The following is a 15,880-nucleotide window of genomic DNA, read 5'->3' on the forward strand; positions in this document are numbered from 1 at the left end:
CCAAAATATGGAAAACATTTTCTTAATAATGGAAATTCTCTCCTCTCCCAACACCCCTTCTTGGTCACCTCTAGTAAAACTAATAAAAGAACTCAGATTGCCTGGATTTTGTTTAATTCTTTGAAGCACCCTTTTATCAATTAAAAAATCTTTTTCTAGTAAAATATCTTTATTATGAACATCTAAATACAAGACATCACTGAATACAGTACATTGATTATGGCAACAAGACTATAGTATTCTGTGGATGACATTTAAATGTAATAATGAATGATGAATCAATTACCATATTAATTCATGCCACAAGCAAATGCTAGGTCTAATTCCAACATCATGTCTTTTTCACAAACCTTACGGTATAAAATACATGATGCTAGCCTACCAGATATACATAAAAATTTTAAGTCTCAAATAATCCTGATATAATTTAGTTTTTTGTCTAGGTTATATATATTTACATAGGGTATATATACACAAAGAAGTCTAAATCGATGTCAGTTTACCAATGAAACCAACACTATGATGGAAGGATATTTGAGGAGTTTTAAAAAACCAATCTGCACCCCTCCCCCTTTTGAAAGTTTGTACCACTAAAATTTACCACCTGTGAAAGACTATTTACTAATGACCAATCAATCAATTCATCAATCATGACTTAGATTTTTCTATAAGTCAATCTATAATCCATCATCTGGACTTGGCCTTCCCTTGCTGAGTATATTTTGTTAGAGCTGAACAAACGTACATCATTATTTACATACATAATTTTTTAAAATCACAGAGTAAGTTTATCTATCATTATTCTTCACCGACATCATTCTACACGATTTCTGAAGTCGGTAAAATACCCATCTCTTACCTACTGACCAAATTCTACAGTGCATTACTTTCAGTTGTAAGAGATAACTGACATGCAACCAGATGAACATATGTAAGTGCTCGAGTAGTTTGTCACTTCATATCACATGTTTCAGACAAAACTATATCCTGTTGATATGTTAACATAATTTTTCATATTGAACAGTTAGTGTAAATTCCACAGATGAAAACACAGTTATTGAAGTCTCTTTTATTTTTACTGGGCCCTTAAGTACACATAATTTGACTCTGTCCGACATGCCAAATGGCTGCTCAAAAGGGTACAGCATATGAAATGCCAATAATACAGAATAAGTTATAGGATGACATAACCATCAAACACTGTACCTCAGAACATCCAGTATTACTGCAGATGAGAAATATCTCCATATCAAAGAGATTTCAAGTTTTTTTTTTTTTTTTTTTTTTTTTTGTAAAATGCACCAATTCCTATCTTTTCCTCATAAAAAAATAAAATACAAAAGCTAACCAATAGCCAAAACTGAATTCACTGTCCCTCTCCTCTTCTTTGTCTTTTCACTCCTCATGCCTATAAATATCTGTTACCAAACTGTGTAGCCCCCATCAGAGCCCCCTGAAAACCAGTTTCCTTCCCTTTGAGTAACAATCACATTTTGTCCTTGAATAGCTCCCATTTGGGCAGCATTTGGGGCACAGCCAGGAGGTGGTGGCTAAAATAAGAGAGGAAAAAAGTGCATATCAAAAAATCGTGAATATTCAATCAAATCTAATCCACCTGGCCTTAAAAAGTTTGAAGCATATCAGTTGCCTCATTTGATATATATAGATCATTAATGCCAGACAAGTTTCCATATTAAGTAATATGGACAAAGTAAAATTTACTTTTCTATAGCTTAAAATTTCCCATTTTATTTTAAGTAAACCAAAACAAAAGGTCTCATGAACATTATTTAAACATTCTTGAAAGTAAAAGAATCCAAATAAGTTTTAAAATAAGTCCTGTCAAAACAACCTAAAAACCTAACGCAAACTTTACATCGTACAAATGATATCAGAACACCAAGGAGTGGTCTAATTTTGAGATTCAGAAAACAAGACTTACTGGGATGTTAGCAGTTGTCCCAGGCCCAAACCTAGCACCAGGATCAAAGCCACCTTGGACTACCATAGTTTGTCCCATAGATGCTGGTGGTTGGTAAATGGGCTGCTGGCCATGGGCAGGCTGGTAATATTGAGGCTGGTACTGAGCTGGTTGGCCTTGACCTTGAGGCTGGTATTGAGGTGGTTGACCTTGACCTTGCACTGCATGACCTGGTGGGGGTGCCTGAGTAAAGTGGTAGTAAGGTTTTAGTAAGATCAGATTTTGTAACAGAAAAATGGGCATTTATTTGTAAAAAAAAAAGAAGTCTCAAAAATGTTTAATCTGTTAAATCTGAGAAAAAGTTTAAACTTGGTGATTCCTGACTGTGAATTTCAATCAAACGCAGATAAACACACTCATGCAATATGGAATAATTTTTAAATTTACCTAATAGACCTAGTTAAAATTTACCAACAATATAATAATCATAATTTACACTTACTGCTGTGTATGGTGGTGGGGCACCTCCAACTGCACCTGAAACAATCAATTACTATTTTAGAATTCACGAACTAGTACTTACAAAACGGCTTATAAAGTTTATGTGTGTCTTAATGAAACTGGAACTGTTAGCTTAACTAGTAAAATGTTTTCTAATAGGCTAGAAAAGCAAGCCTACGTACATATAACAGATAATGTCCAAATCAAACTGATCTTGCCAGGGCTTGACACTAACTTTTTTCGACACTGGCCCAAGATATCGGTAAATATTGCAAGGATGATTTGGCACATGATATTTTACTTGCACTTTGGGCCAGTGACCCCATCGATTCAATGGCCCTAGGTTGGTTTTCACTGGCCCAGGGCCAGTGGGCCACATTTAATGTCAAGCCCTGCTTGCTGTCATAATTCAAATATGGTTATATAGTTACAAGGAAACCAACAACAGTCATCGTTAAAAAATTGACACATTCAAGCATTTTCATTCAGGCCAATCTGTTTTTTCATTTCTCTACCTTGTTGTTGGTATGTTGGGTTATAGGAGGGCTGTGTTGGATAACTCTGTGTGGGATAAGCTGGCTGTGTTGGGTAGCCTAAAAACAAAAAACAACAATTAACACTTGATATTTAGTAATAAATAACTCTGTTTGAATCAAAGCAGGGAATTATAGCGCAGTGTACCACATAATTCCTTGACCACGGTAAAAGATAAGCTGAAGAACAACAACTTGTACCTTGTATCTCAAAGAAAGCAGGAAGTGCAAAATTTCTCTTTCTTCAAATAGGTAATTAAACTCACTTCACACAATGATTGTTTAATTTACATCCATGTAGTGACAGACAACCTGAGAGTGAAGTACATTTATTCACGTATATTAAATAAAATTTTCATATCTAGTAACTGAGAGCTGTTAAATTTAAACCTTCACCAGACCCATATTAATTATTATGATCAAGGAATTTTTTACTGACTAGAATGTTTAAATGGCGCTATAAATTCACACTATAAAAACTAGCATGTACGAATATGCTTTGCTTGGAAGTTCTTAGGCATGAAAAACATAAAATCTTCATGAGATTAGAAGACAAAACTGTAGGAATTTGGACAAGAAATGAAGAATGTCAAGACCAAAGTTCAATTATGAGTATGGTTGTGAAGTCAATTGTTTCCAACAAGTGCACTAAAAGTTTACCTTGAGGCGGAGATTTTTTCTCGTTGTCTTTCTTCTTTCCGAAAAGTGGCATCTTCTTTTCACTCTGGCACAGGTGGATATGACAAAATAGAGAAAGTGCGTGTACTTATGTACGTTTTGGTTGCGAAATATCTGCACAAGTAAATAACTGGAGTTTGTGAGTCATCAATGTTTGGGTATGACGTCATAGAATGTTGTATTCCCGTTTGTGATCTCGTTCGATAAGAAACGGCGAGAATTCCTTAGTCCATTGATACCGTTGAGCTAAAGGGTTATTTTCACTAAAACTACACTGTACGAGGTATATCTGTACAGGTCAATTTGTTGATTGAGAGTCAAGGTATGTTCATACCAAAGATTATTACAGGTAATCTAAGGTGTTTTCCGCAAACGTCGTATTTATACTGTAATTGAATACCATGTCTGGGTCCGCCATTTTGTAAATGTTTTCACACCGTTGCAGTGATTCAGCTTTCGAAAAAGGAAATGAAACAGTTTCTTTTGTTTTTTTTTATTTGAAAAAGATAATATGGTTCATCGCTGCATACAATTACATTGAAGGTAATGTGTGACTATGTGATTAGCTTGTCTGTGAGCACTCTTTGTAATCTGGATGGGGTGGTTTTTATTTTCTGACAACCAAGTTCTTGTTTTAGAAGATATAGCCTTGAAAACATTGAGAAAAGTTTATTAAAAACAGGTTGTCTGTACTAAGTGACTTTGGTTTGTTTCATTTTTCATTGTAGATTCATTTTGTAATTGTGTATATGACGTGAAATATCATGGTGAACAAGTCATAAATGATATATTTTAATATTATATTCCCTTTTTATATTTAATAGAAATTGTGCCATTCTGCCATTTAGGTACTTTATTCCATTGAAAGAAATATTGACAGTCAGTTGTACACAGATCTGTTTTTAACTAATGACTATTTTTGTGTTTTCAGATGAAGTGTGTGCACTGACAGCATTACCTAATAAAGAGTAGAGAAGTTTTAGTGATATATCAAAGTGAGCAGAAGTTAAAACAGCTGTTCACTGGTTTTCTTGTGATAAAAAAGAAAAATGGCGGGCCCCTCCAAGGGAAACCCTCATGGACTTAAACAAATAGGACTTGATCAGATCTGGGATGATCTCAAAGCTGGAATTGAACATGTATACGAAAGACAGAGCATGGCTCGTACCAGATACATGGAGCTTTATACGTATCCTTTTATTTGACTACTTGAGGTCTTTTTATCTCCTAAAACAAATGGTCTGGACTAATCTATTTACTCCAAATGATTTATGATGAAGTAGAGATGTTTTATTATATTTCACTTATTGATTGATTGATTCACAGATGCCACAGAAAAAATACTGCATGTGTTAACCTTGGCAGTTTCATTTTCAATGTGTATATGATTTCAATTTATGTGACCAAATAATTATTTTGTTAGGAATTATCAGTATGTTATGTAGCTTAATAAATGTCCTGATGCCCAGAAATAAAATTCTGTGAATTGACAGTGCTGTTACAACCAAAAAAAAAGTAAAACCTGCTATGATGTAAATGTCGGCCTTAACTGTCTGCCAGCCATGTGTATAACTACTGTACCAGTGTCCACCAGGCCTCTGGGAGCAGGGCATCCACCAAGTCCAAGAAAGGCCAGTCTGTGGGCGGAGCACAGTTTGTAGGACTAGAACTGTACAAGAGACTTAGGGAATTCTTAAAGAATTATTTAGTCAATTTGTTGAAGGTATGGTTGTGCCTTATGTCGTGTAGTTTTACTAATACGTAAATATTTCTGGAAAACACGCCAAAGTCTTAGAGGTTTTGTTTGCTGTAGAATAAGATTGTAAGTTCATCAAAATGGAATATTTGGACAACAAAGACAGTGACAACAGCTATTGATTAAAACCTGCAACTTTCAGGATGGTGAGGGCCTTATGGATGAAGGAGTACTTCAGTTCTATACTAAACAGTGGGAGGAATATCAGTTCTCAAGTAAGGTTCTTGATGGTATTTGCGCCTACCTCAATCGACACTGGGTCAGGAGGGAAATAGATGAAGGCAGGAAAGGAATTTATGACATATATTCTGTAAGTTAGATGTGTGTGTAAATATATAATGAAATGTGAAGTGTATTTAAATACAAAATATTTTCTACAAGTTGAATAAAAATGTCCAGGGGAATGCTTTCTTAGTCTTCTCAATGAGAAATAAATTGAAAATTGATTAAGGTGATTTGTTGTAGTGTGTATTTTTTGGTTGTGAATTTTTTTTATGTTAATGTGATTGTTATTTATTTTATTTTAAAAAACTTATTTAGTGAAATATTTTTAGATTTGTTCCATTACTTAACTCCCAAGGTGACATCCAGGAAGGAAATAAATAAATGATGATACGTAAAATTGACCTCCCTATTTCAGCTGGCTTTGGTGACATGGAGAGAGCATCTTTTCAAGGTTCTGAACAAACAAGTAACTAATGCCGTCCTGAAACTCATTGAGCGCGAGCGCCATGGGGAAACCATTAACACAAGGCTAGTCAGTGGTGTCATCAACTGTTATGGTATGTTGGTCTTAATCTTTTTTTTCTTAGATTGTATGTTACTGATTTGGAAGGTATTATATAGCTTAATTGATTTTCCAGTATGTAAATAAAGCTTTGTTTTGGGAAGTCAAATGCTTCACCAAGTCTAAATGGAAATGGAGTAAATGTGGTAATTTTGTTTAAGTAAGTTGTCAGCTCTGTAGTTCTTACTGTTCTAGCCACATTTGTTTAGTCATATTTTTAAGTCCCAGCTTTTTTTAATGCAATATACTTGTTAAGTTTTTTTTTTTTTTCTTTTTTTTTTTTTTTTATTGTTCATTCGAGTTGGAAACCAAAAAATAAATATTTTATATATGAATTTTCATTAGATGTGTCCTAATTTTCATTGTTATATTTCCTGCCAGTTGCCCTCGGCCTTAATGAAGAAGATCCCACAGCCAAGGGCCCCACGTTATCAGTGTATAAGGAGAACTTTGAGACCCCCTTCCTGGACGATACGGAGCGATTTTATACTAGAGAAAGCACAGAGTTCTTACGGCAAAACCCAGTCACAGAGTATATGAAAAAGGTAAAAAAAATTAAATGTATTGTGTAAATGTTGCAGATTTAAAAATGAAAAGAGAAATAGTGTCCCAAGAGGCATGATGTGCAAAAAAGATTTGTAAGCTTAGTTATTTAAAAAAGAAAAAGAAAAAAGAAAAAACACACAGATCAGGAAGTTTGTGGTGTAAAGGAGCAAAAGTCTTCCATCTTTATTCCATGAACAAATGTTGGCTCTTGTTATGATGCCCTTTGTGCGAATGTAATGTCTGTAACAGCTGAAGATGATTGTGGATCTGACAGATGTGATATAGAAGAAATCTGTAATTCTCTTCCTTGGTGAAAATCTTGGCAAGCTACAAATCTTGGAAATAGTTCTAACAGCTTGATGCAGATGTCACACTCACTTTTTTTGTTAATAATGAGGGTAATTATGTAAGGTCAGTGACACTGAGAAAATGATTTCCTGGTAGAGCATGACCTCAAAAGTAACTGGGAACATAATAAGGAATCGTAATGATGCATTTGATTTATTGCTAGGAATATGGCACCATATTGTTAAGATATAATGTTGTGTTAGATAACTGTATGATGTAATGATGTTATACTTTTATAATTGATAATTTTCAAGGCTTGTTTCTTGTTTCTTATTGTGGTTAAAAATTGAAAAAAAAGAATGAACAAAATGTATGAAGAAGTTGTGGTAATAAAGACCCAGAAGCCTGCTGTTAAGTACACCTTATGGATATTTTACCAACAAAGACTGGTACATCCCATTTTCATTTTTAGGCCGAGTCCAGACTCCAAGAGGAGACAAAACGTGTGCAGGTGTACTTGCACGAGAGCACGCAGGACGTCCTGGCACGTGTGTGCGAGAAGGTGCTGATAGAGAAACACCTGGAAATATTTCATTCTGAGTTTCAGAATCTGCTGGACTCTGACAAAAATGATGGTGAGTTGTATTTATAATTATATTTATTTTGTAGTTTTTTAAGTACTTTATATATTGGAGTCTTGATGAATGATATATCACTATCTTCAGAGAATTTTACAGTGCAAGTAGTTGTAGTTAAACAGCCTAATTGGAAGTCTACATTTCTTTCAAGTTTATCATAACTGATGATAACAATAATCTTTTGTAAATGGTTTATAAATAAGTTATTGCTCATTTATGATTTATAACTTCTGATGAATATTATCTTTTGTAAATTGCTTATAAATTGGTTACTGCTGACTACATGAATTATCCCCAACCCCTACCCCTTCGTTCACTTCAGATCTTGGCAGAATGTACCAGCTGGTGTCTAGGATCACAGACGGCCTGGGAGAACTGAAGGGTCTGCTGGAGACACATATACACAACCAAGGCCTAGCAGCCATAGAGAGGTGTGGGGATTCTGCCTTAAATGTAAGTAGACTTGAGTATTTTTACAAATGAAAACATCGTTTTGGCTTGGCCGAAAGAGCTAAAAGTGATTGACCTACAAAAAATGTGAGTCGATGTACAAATTTGTGGTTTTGTCACAGCTGTGAGTCTTTGTCAAAAGGTTTAAAAAATATGCAACATACAACATTGATCTTATTTAATTTTAGAATTTCATATAAAAGATGGGCCAGAAAAAAGTTAGTCGCAATTTTATCAATGTCTTCCCCATTTCAGGAGCCTAAGGTTTACGTACAGACTATCCTTGATGTACACAAGAAGTACAATGCCTTGGTGATGACAGCTTTTAACAATGACGCAGGCTTTGTTGCTGCCTTAGATAAGGTATGTTATTACTTCTTTGTGTTAAGTCAGTTTTGAGCTTGATTTAAGCCTGTTTAGGACTGTAGCTTATGGTTGTATTGTCCTATGTTATTAAAAAAAAAAACACTGGCAGTTAGTGTTGTTATATTATTATTCAGGCATGTGGCAAGTTTATCAACAATAATGCTGTCACAAAGATGGCCAATTCCTCCAGTAAGTCCCCTGAACTGCTGGCCAAGTACTGCGACTTACTCTTAAAGAAAAGGTGAGAGAGAGTCCCTGAAAAAGAAACGCCAACTAAACTTCATTAAATGAGTGCATGCCTCTTTGTCGTCTTTGACATGTGTGCCATTTGTTAATCGTTGAAGAACTGAATTTATAAAATGATTTTTGGAAATAGTTGAATAATTGAAGGAGAAGGTCATTAAACTGTTAACGTATGTTGATGTCACTAATAGACAATGAATATACTAAAGTTGTTACTTGTCACTTTGTTCACAGCTCAAAGAATCCAGAAGAAGCAGAGTTGGAGGACACATTAAATCAAGTGGTAAGTGTCAGCAATATAAAACATTTGAGTTTGTAATAAATTTTGTGTAGAAGTTTCAAAAAGGGCATTGTCTGAAGATTTCACAAGTGTAAGCACATATTATTGTATTTAAATTGTCGCCTTGTTAATACAGTAAAGGATAGGAACAAATCTCCAGTCCTAGTATTTTAAGGTGCCCAGGTGTACGGTATTAATATTCACGGGCCTGTTTCACCAAAGAACTTAAGCCCAGAAGTTGGTCTATACTTTTTAGATCAAAATTTTAGTCTACTTTGACCTACAGTCTTCAAGATAATGAAATATTGCACTTTTTTCATTACAAAAATGACATTGCTAATATTTCAGACTAATATCTATGGCCTGTTATGGATTTATCTTGAACTAGTAGACCAATATTTAGGCCTAAAAATTTGCATCAATTTTCTGTTAAAAGATATCTTTGTCAAACTGGCTCCAGGTAAATGTTGATGTACAAGCAGCATGTTTTCTTTGTGTTTCTCAGATGATCGTGTTCAAGTACATAGAAGACAAGGACGTGTTCCAGAAGTTCTACAGCAAGATGCTGGCCAAGAGATTGGTCCATCACATGTCAGCCAGCGACGATGCGGAGGCCAGCATGATCTCAAAACTGAAGGTACTGAAGGGTGTTATTTAATTATAGGTCTTTTATGATGTCTTGGCTTAGAGGCAGATGTGATTGGAATGCACTTTTAGCTTTTAAAAGCAGTCACTTTTATTTGTGAAACTGAATCTTGTAATGTGTAGTCATTATGAAAAATGGCCTTTATCGAAAGAATTAATGAAATTAAAGAAACTCATTCATTTTTGGTGCTGTACAACAATTTGGCACAGTGTAGTTTTGGTAAAAAAAAATAGTAGCCTTAAGATGAAGCTTTTAAGATTCACAGTTGCTTTCTATTTGTCATTTTGTATTCCTAAATTTCACTTGATCTAAATTTATATTGCTTGTTGCATGTATTTTTTTATCAAGATATGTCTTTTAAACTACCCTTGAGAGCAACATAACCAAACACTAAGCAGGTTCTTCTACAATTTTACAGCAAGCCTGTGGTTTTGAATACACCTCCAAACTCCAGCGCATGTTTCAAGACATCGGGGTCAGTAAAGACCTCAATGAGAACTTCAAGCGCCATCTGCAGGTGTCTGGAGAACCACTTGACAGTAAGTCCATGAATGCTATATTGCTACCCATGTTATCTTTTGTCTTTTTGATAATTATTTGCTTTTGATCAAAATAAGTTGTGCTCTTGATAAACAGATAGGCCTTGAAAATTTGAAATGGATGTGAACATTGATTTATATTCATCGCACTGAGTTTATGAGTATTAGTGACTTGCATATTTAAAATGCCCTAAGGTTTAGCATGATTAATTCAGTTATTTGTGTTTACCTGAAAGCAGGGGTTTAACCAGGGTTCTTAAAAGGGAGTGCAAATACAGAGACAAGCTGTCAAGAACTCTTTTTGCCCACTGAATTGGATTAACAAAAAGAGAGAGAGATGGCTGTCCAGAATTTAAAAAGGCTGTCCAAAGGACAACTGGATAATTGCCTGACTGATACCCTGCCCTGAATATGAATATTTGACGGAGTCCTTGTTTTGAATGTGACATGGTATAAAGAATTTTCCTGCTCTTTTTCAGTTGACTTCAGTATTCAAGTACTGAGCTCTGGGTCCTGGCCATTCACACAATCCTGTACCTTTTCTTTGCCAATAGAGGTGAGTGTGATCATCAGACATTTTTGCAGGACTGATTATGTTTCCAGAGTATAGGGGGACATTTATCAAACCACGAAGGACACTTTAATAGTTGAAACATTGTTGTCCATGAGAAAAATTTGAGCAGTCTTTCATAATTTGTTCTGCAAGGATGTATTTTTCTGTTCTTTTAATCTTTTGAATGGAAATGTTATGTATTGAGGTGGGGGAGGGGGGAGTGAGAGATAGAACGGCAGTATTCGCCTTACCATTTAAGTCAGGAATGTTATAATAACTGCAACTCGTTGGTCAGTTATACATGAGCATAGGCTGTTATAATTATTTGACCTGCATGTTCAGAGGGCTTTATGTGTCTTTAAATTCTCTTAAATATTTTGTTTATTTACCCCAGCTGGAGCGTAGCTACCAGAGGTTCACCACATTCTACAGCAGTCAGCACAGTGGACGCAAGCTGAGCTGGATCTACAACATGTCCAAGGGAGAACTGGTCACTAACTGCTTTAAAAGCAGGTACACCCTGCAGGTAGGTGGTCAAGTGTCCATCTGGTGTGGCCACATGGTAGGACCACATGGTATGACCAAGTGGTATTGTTACATATGCAGTTTGGGATTCACCAGAAAGAGAGTGAGAATTGATTATCAGATGTAGAACAGTAAGGGAAGAGAAAAGTTTTAACTTTGGTCTCAGAAAGTTTTGTTTAGTATGTTTGAATTTCTTATTGTTCATGCATATACTGAGATAGCTCGATGACAATTTTGAGACAGATGGTAAAAGTTTGACAGTTTTGCAGGCTATAATCCATACACAGAATAAGACAATTTATGAGGTTTTAGGATTTTCATCAGTACTGTCATGCTGAAAAGAAGAGCCCTACATTTGCTATGAACTGGAAAAAATTCAGTCCTTATGTTTTGTTCTCTACTTTGCAGGCCTCTACATTTCAAATGGCAGTTCTCCTTCAGTACAATACTTCTGACAGTTTTACAGTGCAACAGCTACATGAGAGCACACAAATAAAAATGGTGAGTAAAGCAGTGTTATATGTTAAACATAGTGTATTCTTTTGATTTCCATGCCCTTAAAGTGCACCACTGCTCTACTCATATATTAGTCACTAGATTTTTTTCTTAGAGCATAAACCCCCACCCTCATTTGCAGAAATGAGGAGGAAACATTTTTCATTTTGATATCCAGTGGACTTGAACACTTTGGTAGTGAACTATCTTTTCTAGTCAAACTATCTTAGGTATGCAGTGCCCATCGTAGGATTCCGCTAATTCCATAAATAAAAACAATCGGTTCCACAAGATTTGTTTGAAGTGAACACTAATACAGGTTATAGGGTGATGACAAATTTTCTGCATTTGAATAGGAATTCCTGGGTTTTTATCTCCCTTCTCCTCCTTTCAGGATATCCTGACCCAGGTCCTGGCCATATTGCTCAAGTCCAAGCTGTTGGTGACAGACCAGGACAGTGAGGAGACCGAGCTCCAACCCACCACTACCATCAGCCTATTTCATGGATATAAAAAGTAAGAGAAAGGTTCTCTATTTCTTGGATATAAAAAGTAAGAGAAAGGGGTTTCTCTCTCTCTCTCTCTCTCAAATAGTCAGTGTGAGAGAGAGACCAGTTTTCCTGCTTTGCGTTTCTTTCATTTTCTCGTGCTGAAGTTGTCATGTAAATAATGATAATTTTGAAGTGGAAAAGCAAGCAGAAATTCACTAACAAAAGACACCACAAAGAAATACTTAAACACTGGTGATTTTTTTTCCCAGTAAAAAACTGCGTGTCCAGATCAATATTCCTATGAAGACAGAAGTCAAGCAGGAACAGGAGACAACACACAAACACATCGAGGAGGACAGAAAACTACTTATTCAGGTGTGGTACTACTTCTTATTGAATTATAAAAAACATGGTGGACTGAATGTAGTTAAGTCCGGTTTGCATGGGGATTCATTGCTTCACCTGCTGTTACATAGATCATGTACTTTTAACTTTCGGAGAGATTTATGAAAATTCTCTTGCAGCTAAAAAAAAATTACTTAATCGAGATTTAATTGGATGTGCTGGGTTATGTGTGACATTAACGACGACCAGCAACTCTGTGATGTGTCATTTATGAGTATGTTAACAGTGTTTTTGTATAACAGACTTGTAAGAGTATTGTTGAGTTTATGTTCAGTTTTAGAACTTAACAAAGAAGAAGATAATTTGCCTTATGGACATTTTAAAACTGAGAAACTTGAGAAATTGCATAAGTATGCAGAAATTCTTGAAAGGTCGCTGATTATTCTATATTTTCCTAAAACATTTCAGCATTATATGCACACCAAGCCTTTGCGTAGATCTTAAGTACTTCCCAGAGGAAGTTAATTTGACTGAGTGAAAATTTAAAAAGTTAATATTTGTGTAGTTTACAGTGATATTTTGCCTTGCATTCACAGGCTGCCATTGTGCGTATTATGAAGATGCGTAAAGTGTTAAAACATCAGCAGTTGCTAGCAGAAGTGTTAAGCCAACTGTCCTCTCGTTTTAAACCCAGAGTGCCAGTGATTAAGGTAACTTTTCTTTAATTTAAGTATGACATTTATTTGCTTTAGTTGTGAAGTTATGTATTTATTTTTTTCCCAAGACGTGTTCAACAAAATAGCAATAAGTGAATAGGAAAGTACAAAAGAACAAGTTTCTAAGGCTTACGTAAAAGACATTTGAAAAAATTGGACCAGTAAGTTTTCATCGACATGTGATTGTTATTGTTTTGTGCATTTAATGTACGATATAGAAATAAAAGTATGGTGCAATTTTTTTTTTTTTTTTTTTTTCACCAGAAAATGCTTGGTATAATAACTTGATTTTGCCCTCAACCTCTATTGCAGAAATGTATAGACATCCTCATTGAGAAGGAATACTTGGAGAGGGTGGAGGGACAAAAGGACACCTACAGTTACTTGGCCTAGATCTCCACGACATCTGTGCAATACTGGCCCAAGGTAAGGACTAACAGTTCCAGACTGTGTTAGGGACAAACGCTTCTGGATGGTCCCATATAAATTGCCTCATAAATACTACTTGGGCTCATGCCAAGATAAAGTAACTTGAGCAGAATCACTAGTAATATCATTTTAGTCAAATAAGTTTAGTGTTGAATCACTGGATGAACTTGGCTTAAAAAGGTGAAGAGTTTTAAATCTTATGCCTAGCATTTATTTTTTCTGAAATTTTACAGTGCTGAACCCTGATGTTCAAGTGATTTAGTAACTAGCTTCATCCTTATGCTTTAAAACCAAGTATAAACAAATATAGTTTTGAAAAAAAAATCACTTTACCAAGTTTATCCTGGCAGTGAGATTCAAACAACAAAATTTTTTACTTTTTGTCTGTCTATTTATTAATATTTGAATTTTGGAGTTTATTAGTTTTTTCTTCTACTGAGCTATCGAACATATTTTAAACATGTTTAGAGTGTAGTTCTACCTTACCATACTCTATTTCTTTACAGCTTACTATATTTTATTTCATTTGATCCTGAAACAAGTTTTCTTTTCTGTTTTTCAGATGTCTCAGGAACAGAAAATTTAAGACATTCACAATCGAAGCTTAATATGAGGAATTCCTGAGCAACTGCCCTTTTTATATATTTATTTTAACATGATACTGATTTCAATCGTTCAACAGTGCATGCTATAATGGAAGCAAAATGGAAGAAGATGGGAATAAATGCAGGCACTGTATTTTGAATTATTTTTTATTTATATATTTGATCATCGCCAGACACTGAAGGTTTCTTTTACTATGATGAAAAACATGTTCTCAAGACCATACTGTATCGGCTCAAAGAGGTGTCAACAACAGGTTCATTTCCTCATAAGATGCTGCTTGTTGTTTTGTTAAATGGAGCTCTCCATTGGATTAACATATGAGGGAGATGATACTTCAACTGTAGGACACACTTGTTTTGCCAAGCTATAAAGACCACTGTGCCCAACAAAATGAAAGTCCGGTGAAATGCACATTTTTTTCTGCTGGAAATATGGGTTTGTGTGTGTGTGTGTATATATATGGGAACAGTTGATCTCACTCCGTTACAAACTATTGGATTTGAAACAGTGCAATGGTTTGGTCATTCAGAAAGACATTTCTCTTGGTACCGACTTTTTTTTTTTGCGTGGGACTTTTGTTTTAAAACAGTTTCATTGCTCTTTTATTTTATACTAAATATGGAGTGTCTGTTGCTTACTTAACACACATTGTTTAGGAGGTTATTTTCAGATTTATTTTTAACAAATTTCACGAGAAAGCTTGACCAGAACTTTGGGCAATCCTTATGTTAAACTTGAGGTGGGCCCAGTACAGTTGACACTGAAAGGAAAAAGAGAAAGACACCTTTGGCATCTTATCTTCAATGTTTACACCGATTCACGAACAGTTGCGTCTTGTTGTATTTTATGTAATTAATATATAATATTATTATAATATTATCATTTTGTCATCTATCTCATGACACGTGCTGTGGTCGTTTTACGAACACGGGACTATTATTGCTACCGTGGAGGGGAATTTGGAAGCCGGAATTTCAGTGTATAATAAACATTACAGTGTATGAACTTTGCACTTTGTTTTGATACGGGTTTAAAGCATATTGAAGGGGCAAAATTATCAGACAACAAAGCTTTCTAGTACCTTTTTTGAGGGGTTGGGGAGGAAAATGGATTCCATTGAAAGGTATTCGGACGTAGCACGCAGCAGTTTGATCTGCTCCGTAATTTATTGCGGGTGCTGTCCAGTCTGCCTACACGTGTGCGCTGGTCAGAGGAACTGGAATTCCTGGTCATTCCGAGTTGGTTCATTGAAAGCATTCTGTTTACCCAGTGTCACGGATTGTGCTGAGGACGTATGACCTTGGCTTCAGTGCCGAGGTTTTGAGATTAATGCTCTGTGTATAAGGGTTTGAGATTAGCACTGTATGTATAAAGCATTAGTGAGTATTAGGAAGAGCGAGGTTACTCTTAGATTATTCCCTGAACGGCCTCCCGTAGTGTATACACTGCGATTACCCTATTTGTTTCTACTATAAAATAAACAACTAAGTAGCCTTCGTTTATAGGGCTTCAGCTGATAATGCGAAGCGCAACATTTTGATTTCAATT

General features: G+C 35.4%; 2 protein-coding genes across 3 annotated transcripts; one reads left to right on the forward strand and one right to left on the reverse strand.

Annotated features, from left to right (window-relative positions):
- Window positions 1-150: 150 nt before the first annotated feature.
- LOC106170280 (uncharacterized) lies at window positions 151-3,807 on the reverse strand. The gene is made up of 5 exons (XM_013550086.2): window positions 3,616-3,807; window positions 2,938-3,015; window positions 2,424-2,458; window positions 1,943-2,164; window positions 151-1,550 (listed from the first exon to the last, which is right to left on the reverse strand). Exons 1-5 carry the CDS (start codon window positions 3,665-3,667, stop codon window positions 1,422-1,424), a joined length of 516 nt encoding a protein of 171 aa, XP_013405540.2. The 5' UTR covers window positions 3,668-3,807; the 3' UTR covers window positions 151-1,421.
- Window positions 3,808-3,810: 3 nt separating this feature from the next.
- On the forward strand, window positions 3,811-15,339 carry LOC106151079 (cullin-1). 2 transcript variants are annotated; one of them, XM_013524167.2, is made up of 21 exons: window positions 3,811-3,955; window positions 4,565-4,822; window positions 5,194-5,356; window positions 5,532-5,699; window positions 6,030-6,171; window positions 6,558-6,721; window positions 7,483-7,645; window positions 7,971-8,101; window positions 8,354-8,461; window positions 8,599-8,705; window positions 8,942-8,990; window positions 9,493-9,624; window positions 10,052-10,172; window positions 10,652-10,728; window positions 11,120-11,251; window positions 11,659-11,751; window positions 12,140-12,261; window positions 12,506-12,611; window positions 13,178-13,291; window positions 13,610-13,723; window positions 14,289-15,339. In XM_013524167.2, exons 2-20 carry the CDS (start codon window positions 4,683-4,685, stop codon window positions 13,688-13,690), a joined length of 2,313 nt encoding a protein of 770 aa, XP_013379621.1. In that variant the 5' UTR covers window positions 3,811-3,955; window positions 4,565-4,682; the 3' UTR covers window positions 13,691-13,723; window positions 14,289-15,339. The 2 variants fall into 2 exon arrangements, with proteins under 2 accessions (XP_013379621.1, XP_013379622.1); XM_013524168.2 differs by having other exon boundaries at window positions 3,829-3,982.
- Window positions 15,340-15,880: the final 541 nt, after the last annotated feature.

Source organism: Lingula anatina, chromosome 7, assembly GCF_051362555.1.
Source record: "Lingula anatina isolate TDL-2025a chromosome 7, LinAna3.0, whole genome shotgun sequence".
Taxonomy (NCBI): Eukaryota; Metazoa; Brachiopoda; class Lingulata; order Lingulida; family Lingulidae; genus Lingula; species Lingula anatina.